Genomic DNA, 10890 nt, shown 5'->3' on the forward strand with positions numbered 1-10890 from the left:
TCTATCTTGTTTTACTCGCCACTACCTTCCGTACCTCTCTCACTCTCATTCTCTCTCTCTCTCTCTCTCTCTCTCTCTCTCTCTCTCTCTCTCTCTCTCTCTCTCTCTCTCTCTCTAAATGGAAGCTGAGCAAACCTGGGGTCTGTAGGGTCAACTTCATCTTTCTATTTGTGCATCTATCTTTACTTCTTTTGTTTTTTTTCTTTTTCATTTCTCCTGTTCATCTTTCCATCTCCAGAAAGCAGGACCGGTCTGTAGGGTCAGAACCCTCGGACTGGGAGGGATGGGGTTCAATGTTTGACAGGACAGGCCCTCCACACTCCACACAAGCACAAACACTGTTATCTAAAACACACCGACACTAATTCATCCCCCACAGCCATGACATGGTGTGTGTATTTGTGTGTGTGTCTGTCTGTCTGTGTGTCTGTGTGTGTGTCTGTGTGTGTGTGTGTGTGTGCGAGAGAGAGAGAGAGAGAGAGAGAGAGAGAGAGAGAGAGAGAGAGAGAGAGAGAGAGAGACAGAGAGAGAGAGAGAGAGAGAGAGAGAGAGAGAGAGAGAGAGAGAGAGAGAGAGAGAGAGAGAGAGAGGTGCTTTGATTATGCCTTGAATGTTCTGTGTATTTAAGTTTGGGGTTTCAAATGTGCAATGTTTTCTTTTTCTAAGTATTTATTTTTCCACCTTTTGAAGATACATAAGTAGCTGTGAATTATGAATTTATATGTTTGAAAGTGGGTGTGAGGGACACAAAAATGTAGAACCACCTGAGGGAGTGAGAGAATTAAGACATAGATGAAGGATGGAAGGGGAGGTCGACGGAGAAAAAGGGGTAGATAATCAGAAAGGATGTTGTGAAAGAGAGAGGGAGAGAAAACCTTTTGGTTTGCTTCTTTGTTTTTCTGCTTAACACATCCTTTCGTTGTACAATGCTCAACCCTCTTTTCCCCTATTCACAGACAAGAACAAGCAGCCGCACCAGTAGTCCCAGGAGGCATGTGTGTGTGTGTGTTCTCACACCCTGACTAAAGTGAATCATGTACTTTCTCATATCAGTGACAGCTAACTAGACAAGGGCTTTAGCTGCCTCTGACCCTATCAACCTCAGCCATTTTTTACAATGAATGAAAACCTGTACACACGCACACACACACACATACACACACACCACACATATATACTGTATATATATGTATATGTACAGTACAAGTATATCAGTGCACTTTTATGTACAAAATATATTTATTCTAAGTTTGTGACTAATAGCAACAGACAAGTACAATTTCTTGACCTCCCAGTTAATGACGTCTGAACTATGCCTATAGGCTACTTTCATTTGATCGTTTATTGTGTGGAATTTATGCATTTTTATGCAGTTATTTTATTGTATCGCTAAATCATCAAATTAACTATTATCTAATTGATTGAATTTAGAGACAATGCATGTTCAATATCAAACAACAGTTGCTAGGTACTCGTTGTTTCTATTCCGTTCCTTGTCAAATAAAAATGTCCTGGTCAGTGCTGGTTGCAAATTATTCATGTGAATATGTATCTACCCAAGAGTCATTATGAAAACTAACTTTTTATTGTATATCCAGATAATACGTTTGATAAAGATAACACATTATAAAGTTGTTTTTTTGAGAAGGGAAACAATTCCATAAATAATTGTTGTTCAGCCTACATTATTTCGCAAATGTATAGCCTATAGCCTGTAGCATCGAAATGAAAAGCAAATAAAACTCTTGTTAACTTAACCACATACAAAGTAATAATAAAACAAACACAATAATTTGCATAATTATTAAACAAAACTAATATTGATAATACCTTTGAAAAAAAAGATTTTACTTAACGGTTGTCGAATGATCTTACCTTCACAAAACATGCTTAATTTCGTCGCAATCCGTTCAGCGAAAATGGTAAAAACTTTATCCAGAGACAACTGACCAAATAATGCAAAGATATGAAGGCTATTCGTCCAGTTTATGTAGCCTAGGCAAGAAGTTTCACTGAACTTTTTGCTCAAACTTTCTTCTTGAGGAGATTTACTCAAAACTACCGTTGACAGAGAATCTGTCTTCTATGTCCACCGAAATGGTTATTTAGAACAAATTTGCTCATCTGACAGTTGACTAAAAAAACACAAATTTGGCTGCGAGTTCAGCTGTCTCCTTGTTAAGAGGACCTCACAAAAACCCGTCTGGTATGACGTTGACGTTCCGATAACTTGACGGGCGTGTGGTCTCTGTGTGACAGACTGACTGACGGCGGAGGCTTTTGTACTGAGGGAGAAAGTTTCTTTCACCCCTCCTTCCCCCCTCCCATCCCTCTCCTCCTTTCTTCCGTTCCGTTATCCTTCTGGTGATTCACCGAGTTGACGCATCGGCTAAACTTGACAGAGCCGGTGAACCACGAGACTTGTCACAACTTATTTCCATCTCTTTGTTAATTCTTCTGTCCGCAGTAGGTAATCTCAGATAGGGCCTATTAATTGGTTTCGTTTGATGCTTTGTCTGGAATTTTGAGGGCACTTTTATATGTATAGGCCTACATTGACTTATCTAATCACAAATAAAAAAAAACAGCGTCTGAGGTGTAAGTCCATGAATATACACTTGTTTGAATATGAGCTGTAAAATCGGTAATGCTTTGTATGCCATGTGTGTGGCCACTGTTTTTCAGGTGTGTGTGTTTGTGTGTGTGTGCGCGTGTGTGTGTGTGTGTGTGTGTGTGTGTGTGTGTGTGTGTGTGTGTGCGTCTGTGAGCTGGCCTGAGGGAGGGTTGGTCGTGGCAATGCAGCAAATGTTTACTTGCTCCACTCCTAGCTTTTTCTTTTATGTTCTGTTCATTCCTTTGGTATTAGTTTTATTGACTGTAAGATTAGAGAGATATACTTCTCTCACCTCCACCTGTCACTCACTGTGTGCCATTATAGTGTTAGATGTGTGTGAGAGCATCTGTGTTTGGGGTATAGAGTGTGTGTGTGTGTATGAGGGGGGGGGGGTAGACAATGTAAATGAAAAAGGAGAATAGTAATGAATCTAAGCATTTATTGGTTGTTATAATGATAGATTTTGATACAGTTTAATTTACCTCTGTGACCAGTAAAATACTTAGTAATTCCTGTAGGAATAATTGGACTTGAACACAAAGTTAAATGAAGAAATTTAAATGTAAAGTTATGGGCACGGACAGGCAATTCCCCTCTGGATCCCATGCTGGAATAAATTGTCTTGACTATAATAATGATGTAGTTTTGACAGGATGCAACGTGCGCCTCTTAGTGGTGATAGGGAGAAATTACAGTCAGGTCTGTCATATTGTGGGGTTTATTAGCAGAAGACGCAGGGCTGCCAACTTTTCAAAAAACTTGGAGTGAGATTTGGTGGGGCAAACCAAAATGTTACTTGGTTGAAGTTGCCTTCTCAGCGTGAGAAATACAAGGTGTGGCGTGAGAGCGTGTATTACTGGTTGAAATGCGTGTCTCACGGCCAATGCGTGAGAGTTGGCAGCCCTGAAGACGTATTTTTCATTCACGTATGTTCTACATTAATACTTGAAAATAAGTCAAAACAGAGATAACACTGCAACAAACACTAGCGAAATATATAACACCTGGCAAGTCGTGTGAAGTATCAAGTTCCATCAGCCTCAACATCTGAACGGAAGCAATTTAAAACCATCAGAGATTGCTTCCGGAGTCATTCCCTTTAGCCCCGATGCTACACGCGGGAAACAGACGAAGAGATCTGACCACATTGGCAGTAAGATTTTCCAGAATTTTGAAATAATTACTAATTATATTACAGCTATGAAATTGCAAAAAGACAACCACACAAGTCCAAAAGAAAAGTAATGTGCAAGAGTAGAGAAATGCCATATTACTGATTCGTATACTTGATCTAGCTAGTCATGGAAGTGAATGTGTGTTGCTAGCAAGCTTGCTAATGTTGTTAGTCAGTGGAACACAAACTGGCCTGGGACATCACAACACAATAGACAACCAGACTGCCTTTTAGAAGTGCAGGTAGTATGTTGCAAGCCATCAAGCACTAAACTCAGTAAGCTAAACAAATCAAAAGTTAATATGTAATGGGCATTTAAGTGTGTGTAGCCTACATGTTAGTGTGCTAACTAGCTGCAACAACATGCACAACTGCACTGTGTTCAGTTTTCACTTAGTTGATAGTCCGCCAGCAAGCCTTAGCATAATTGACTTCATTGGCTTGTTAGAAAGCTAGCAGGGTTTAGCTATTAAACTTAAAGTAATTTACTGATGTTACGTACTGTAACTTATGGTATTAGAGAGATACAGATAATGTTTACAGGTTTATGGCAAATTGGCTTACGTGTCTGACTGTTATTTGTTACTGATCGTGAGTTACAAATTGATTTTCACAGTAGAGCATCATTTCGTGCGGTGGCAATAATGGGAGATACGCTGGAGTTCAACGACATCTACCAGGAGATGAAGGGATCCTGGGTCGGTCAACAATGATTGTTTTAAACATATTATTAAACTCCACATCCAACCTTTGTTACCATACTTCAGATTCACCTCGTAACTAAGGGACAGCTGATTTGTCTTAGGAATTAACTTCATTCCATAGCTCACCTGCTCAAACCTTCTAGATTAATTTATCTTCTCTCAGAATGTCAAGTACTAGACTGTCTTAACTCCTGTGTGTGTGTGTGTGTCCTGCAGAATGATGGCCGTCTGCGCTTCAGTAAGCAGAACGTGGTGTACAAGAGCAGCAAGACAGGCAAGGTGGACAACATCCCTGCTCTGGAGCTCAGCCAGGCCCAGTGGAGGCGTGTGTGTCTGGGTCACGGCATCAAGCTGGTCACCAGCACCGGACACATCTACAAATACGATGGCTTCAGGGACACGGTGAGTGTGTGTGTGTGGCACGCATCCTTGTGTGAGTCTGTATTCCACGAAGACAAGAAGTGGGACCACGGTGCCCTTTTGTGTGTTTAATGTGTAGTATTTTTTTTATTATTATTATTATTATTATTAATTATATGCCTGCAGATAGAGAGGGATGTTTGTCGACCTCGGAAGTCTTTCCAGGGAGTGCACGATGTTGTGCTTTGGTTGGGTGAAACTCATCGTTTCCTGTATAAAAACGGTCGGGTGTCCGGATTGTGTGCGCTGAACACACGCACGCGTCAGCACCCGCGTGTGCGTTCAGTGCCAGCGCCGTCATCGCTCCCCAGAGGCTAATCAGTGTATTTTTGGGGGATGGATCTGGACGAGAGGGAGAGGAGAGATTGGCGCTGCTGATGTCATTGTTTATAGTCCTCTGTCTCGCACTGTCTACACACTGTCTCTGGTGAGGAATTTACCCCCACTTCACTTGGGGTGGGGGGTGGGGGTCTTTGATGTGCTCACTCTCTATATGTGTCCCCCCCCCCCCCCGTTACGCCGGCCGTGTTACGACATGAAACACTCTTGTTCTCTTCCAGCGCTGCTCATGCATGTTGGCCTATGTGGTCACCTCGTTCACTCGTCATGATGCAGGACTGCCAGCTATGTGTACACACTGAGGCCATGGTGCAGGGCACAGGCATGTTGCTGGCCTCAATGTAGGGCACTGGTTTAAGGAGTCAGTGGGGACTCACCGCGGGTGAGCGAGTTGAGTCAAAATAGCTTATGGTTTGCAGCACTACGGCGGGTGTGTTGGTGGGCTGTTGGGGTTTCCAGTGGGAGATTTGAAGGGGCTGGGGGTTTTGGCTGTAAACGAGCTGGTGGAGGGACTGAGGGAAGGGTGTCGGATAGCGAGCATCATTTGGGGGAGGTGCGTGCGTGTGTGTGTGTGTGTGAGAAGGGGGATCTGTAGCAGGTGTGATTTTTAGGGTGTGTGAGGTAAGCTGTATTGTTCCGGCAGAACAGTAATGAGGTGAGGAGATGCTCACAGTGAGGATAGCCGGAAGCGTCCACACACACTGGCCTGTTTTACTGCCGTCCACGATGAAGGATATGAGCACGGTGAGAAACAGCAGCTCCCACACCATGAGGCCTTCTTCCTCCCATCCAAAACAGGCCCAGATGTGTCCTTATTGAACATGTTGGCCTGTGTTCACATCGCCTGCCTCTTTCTCACACACACACATGCGCGCACGCACACGCACACACACACACACACACACACACAGAGGCTCTAAATCTAATGACCTAACAGACAGGCAGATTTCCAGGTGCATAACCTCTTTTCCACACTCTTTTCACACACACACACACACAATCCCCTTTACACACATGTGGAAGTGATTGTGTGTGCGAGAGAATGTGTGTTTGTGAGAGACAGAGAGTGTGTGTGTGTGAGAGACAGAGAGTGTGTGCTCTCCAGCTCTAATCGGGCCTGCAGGATAAATAAACAGGCTGATTGTAAAAGCGGCACAGGGAGAGAGAGCGGACGGATTACATTCACCTCCAGTATCCCAGGGGGCCGAGCGCTGGGCGGGGGCATAATTGAGCGCTGATGAGTTTGACCTTCATCGAGACGGAGGGAGGGAGAGGCAGGGTGGAGAGGAGAGGGAGGAGGGGGACGGGTGTTTTTAGTTTTGGTGGGCTTGTGATTTTCTGTTGCCAAGGTACGTCTTTCTTTTTGTTTCTTTTGTCCTTTCTGTCTGTGTTGTCCTCCCTCACCGTCGGTCTCTCTCTGTCTCTCTTTCTGTCTCTTTCTCTCTCTCTGTGTATCTCTGTCTCTCTCTCTGTGTATCTCCGTCTCTCTCGCTTTCTCTCTCTGTGTCTCTGTCTCTCTCTGTCTCTGTCTCTCTATCTCTCTGTGTATCTCCGTCTCTCTCGCTCTGTCTCTCTCTGTGTCTCTCTCTCTCTCATATATATATTCCCCTGGCCCCTGCAGGACTTTGAGAAGATCTCTGAGTTCTTCAAGACCAACTACAAGGTGGAGTTGTCAGAGAAGGACATGTGCGTCAAGGGCTGGAACTGGGGCACTGCCAAGTTCACAGGTAAACCCACCCCCCCAACCCCACACACACACACTTTGGTCACCCCCCCTCCCCCTTTGGTGGTTAACTCCCCCCCCCCCCGCCCTCTCCAGGACCATTGTTGTCGTTCGACGTGAGCGACAGCTCGGTGTTTGAGATCCCCTGTCCAGCGTGTCCCAGTGTGCCACCAGCAAGAACGAGGTGACCCTGGAGTTCCACCAGAACGACGACGCCGAGGTCTCGCTCATGGAGGTCCGCTTCTACGTGCCGCCCGGCACCGGCGACGAGGGCCAGGACCCCGTGGAGGTGAGGGCAGGAACCGCCGCGCGCCACAGTACCGCCATCATCCCCTTCAGTGCAGGGGGAAAAAACTTTACCGTCCCGCCGATAAAGGTTTCCCTTCGATAGAGAGAGAACGCTCATCGTTATCGTTCGTTCAGTCAGCCTCTGGGTACGGAGAGACGGATAAGGACTGTGTAGCCGCTGAAACTGCGAGACGATTAGAGCCTTTATTGATGGACCAGTGAGGGAGTTTGCTGTTTACGAGCGCTAGATAGAGCAACCGCTGTATGTCTCACTGTCGAAGACGGGCACGTTTGATCGGACGACCTTTTACCGTCGAGGAAACCGACTCCCTAATAAGTCGTTATGGATCCAACATCACCCCATGTTGACGAGTACGATTTGAAGTGTGTGTGTGAGAGATATGAACACGTGTGTTTGCATGGTCCCGTGTCCGCCCAGGCGTTTGCAGACAACGTGCGCTCCAAGGCGGACGTCATCCAGGCCACGGGCGACGCCGTGTGCGTCTTCAAAGAGCTGCAGTGCCTCACGCCCCGAGGAAGGTACGTCGTCGTCGTCGTCGTGTACTCTTTCACGCACTTGCAGCTAAGAGGTCGAGTCACCACGACCACGGGAAGGGAGGTTTTTCGACCTGCGAGCTCCCCTTACAGGAGTTCAGCAGAGACTGTTGTTGTTCTCACCCATACACTCATGGACACTCCCTCCCTCCCCCCCCCCCCCCTCCCTCTCTCCAGGTATGATATCCGTATCTATCCCACGTTCCTCCACCTCCACGGTAAGACGTTTGACTACAAGATCCCCTACACCACCGTGCTCCGCCTCTTCCTGCTGCCTCACAAAGACCAGAGGCAGATGTTCTTCGTGGTAAGTGGGTGTGGGGGTGTGCGCGTGACCGCGCGCACTTGTGTGAGACTGTTGACGGCTACGAGCTTTGAAAGAATGTTGTGACTCGGTAACACTGTACTCTCTGTCTCTCTCTCTCTGTCTCTCTCTCTCTAGATCAGTCTGGATCCCCCCATCAAGCAGGGCCAGACCCGATACCATTTCCTCATCCTCCTCTTCTCCAAGGAGGAAGACATCAGCCTCACCCTCAACATGAGCGAGTGAGTGGGACACTCAACGAGAGCAGCTCCACCTCTTCTAGAAAGTGTCACGTTGATGTGTGTTCCTCGTGGGGAAGCGTCTCAATGAACTTCTTTCCTGTTCTCTTCTGTCTTTACCCTGTCTCTTCCTTTTTCCCCTCCATCTGACACCTCTCATTGCCTCCCCCGCCCTACCTCCTCCATCTCCTCTCCGTCCTCTCTCTCTCTCTTCACCCCTCCCTCTCTCCCTCCTCCCTCCCCCCTCTCTCAGGGAGGATGTGGAGAGGAAGTATGAGGGAAAGCTCAGTAAGAACATGTCTGGCTCCCTCTATGAGATGGTCAGCAGGGTCATGAAGGCCCTGGTCAACAGGAAGATCACCGTGCCCGGAAACTTCCAGGGGTGAGCGCGCACGCACGCACGCGCACACACACAGGCAATATACTTTCTTTCTTACACGTGTGTGTAAGAGCTCACCCCCCACACAAAATCTCCCCCCCCCCCCCCCCCCTCTCTCCAGCCACTCGGGGGCCCAGTGCATCACCTGCTCCTACAAAGCGTCGTCGGGCCTGCTCTACCCCCTGGAGAGGGGCTTCATCTATGTGCACAAGCCCCCCGTGCACCTGCGCTTCGAGGAGATTTCCTGCGTGAACTTCGCCCGCGGCACCACCACCACGCGCTCCTTCGACTTTGAGATCGAGACCAAGCAGGGCAACCAGTACACCTTCAGCAGCATCGAGAGGTGGGCCGGGGGGGCACACACTCCTGTGCACACTTACACACACACACACACACACACATTGAGAGATACTTTCACACACATGTACAGGCACGCACTCATTCAGAAAGTCATCCTCATATAGACATACATTGACATTACATTTGACATTTAGTCATTTAGCAGACGCTCTTATCCAGAGCGACTTACAGTAAGTACAGGGACATTCTCCCCGAGGCAAGTAGGGTGAAGTGCCTTGCCCAAGGACACAATGTCACTGCCGGGGGATCGAACCGGCAACTTTCTGATTACTAGCCCGATTCCCTAACCGCTCAGCCACCTGACTCACTCCACATACGCGCACACACACATACTTGCACACACGCGCACACACTTACACACACACATTCACGCACATACGCGCGCACACACACACATACTCACAAGTATGTATGTGTGCGCTTATAATACTTATAAGCGCACACATACATACTTACACACATCTCTTTAACCCTTAACTTGTCTTTCTCTCCCTCTCCCCCCCTCTCTCAGGGAAGAGTACGGCAAGCTCTTTGACTTTGTCAACGCCAAGAAGCTCAACATCAAGAACCGAGGCTTCAAAGAGGTGAGGGGGTCGGCGCGGTTCAGGCGGCTGTGTGTGTGTGTGTGTGTGTGTGGAGCTCAAGTTCATGAGGGTCGGCCAGCGCTGGATGTATTACTCACGGTTGTCTCACCCTGTCTCTGTGTGTCTGTCGGTTCACCCCTGAAGAAAAAGGTCGGTATGGTTACTGTCGCACCGGACTGATCACCCACCTGATTGTTGGTTTGGTGTGATTAACGCTTGCATGGTGTGGGGTGGGGGGGGGGAAGAGGGAGAATCTTGATTGGGGGGCGGGGGTCTTGATTGGGTGGTGAGTGCTATAATCCGAGGCTATTGCTGTTGATTGCCATGAATGATTTAAATGACGTGTGTGTGTGTATACACGTGCATTTGTTTGCATTGTCTTGACTAATGTACTGCCCGAGGCTCTGCGGCGGGTTAACACTGAAAGACGTCTCCTAGGCCTCAACACACCCGACCCCAGGCTTTCTCCCACAACTCCATCCGGCAACACAAACAAACCTCCCCCCCCCCCCCTGGTCCCTGTCAACGCCACCTTTCTGCTGTCGCCGCCGCGGTAACCGCAGGTCACCTGAGCCGGCTAGCGGGGGCAAATGATGCTGCCCTCCGTTTGCTCCTGGTGTGGGGGGAGGGGGGGGGGCTGCGCTCCAACACTCCTCTATGGCTCCTTCCCTCCTTCTCTCCGTCCTTCCATGGTTTCCCATGGCCCAATCAGGGGTGTTCACGTGATTACGATTCGGTGACTTGGTCTTAAGAGGGAGGAGGCGAGCTCGGGGGAGGAGCCGTGGACGGGTGTTGGACCGGTGCTGGTGAGAGAGGGGGTCGTGGGTTTCCCCCTCAGCCAGAATGCATGGTCTCACCTGCTCCGTCAGCGCTCTGTGGTGCAGGCTTTGGGTGTCTTGGTCGTCCGATGGACTCTCTCTGCCGGTGCACTATGGGAACTGTAGTTTTGACGTGCGCCGTTCCCGGTTTCGCAGGGCATCAAGGGTAAGAACAATGAGTACAGCGACTCGGACGAGGACCAGCACGACGCCTACCTGGAGAGGATGAAGGCCGAGGGGAAGATCAGGGAGGAGGGCGACGACAGCGACGAATCGGACGGCGAGACCGGTGAGTGGCGGGCCAATCGGACGGCCGCAGCGCTTTCCAAAGGGGGCTGGACTGCCAGTGGGACACGTCTGACAGGACGGCGTGGAATTTTTCGACCAAT

The 10890-nt window shown here is 48.4% G+C and overlaps 1 protein-coding gene across 1 annotated transcript; it reads left to right on the top strand.

Moving 5' to 3' along the window:
• Positions 1-3833: 3833 nt before the first annotated feature.
• LOC134016470 (FACT complex subunit SSRP1-like) lies at positions 3834-10876 on the top strand (the record flags this gene model as incomplete). The annotated part of the gene is given in 13 exon segments (XM_062455836.1): positions 3834-4064; positions 4405-4486; positions 4709-4894; positions 6873-6978; positions 7071-7112; positions 7115-7263; positions 7702-7802; positions 7995-8124; positions 8260-8363; positions 8614-8742; positions 8861-9082; positions 9611-9683; positions 10658-10876. Coding segments are annotated over 12 exon segments (1515 nt in total), but the record flags the coding sequence as incomplete, so codon positions are not given.
• Between the last annotated feature and the right edge of the window lie 14 nt (positions 10877-10890).

The sequence above is a fragment of the Osmerus eperlanus genome, unplaced genomic scaffold (assembly GCF_963692335.1).
Source record: "Osmerus eperlanus unplaced genomic scaffold, fOsmEpe2.1 SCAFFOLD_846, whole genome shotgun sequence".
NCBI classification, from domain to species: Eukaryota; Metazoa; Chordata; class Actinopteri; order Osmeriformes; family Osmeridae; genus Osmerus; species Osmerus eperlanus.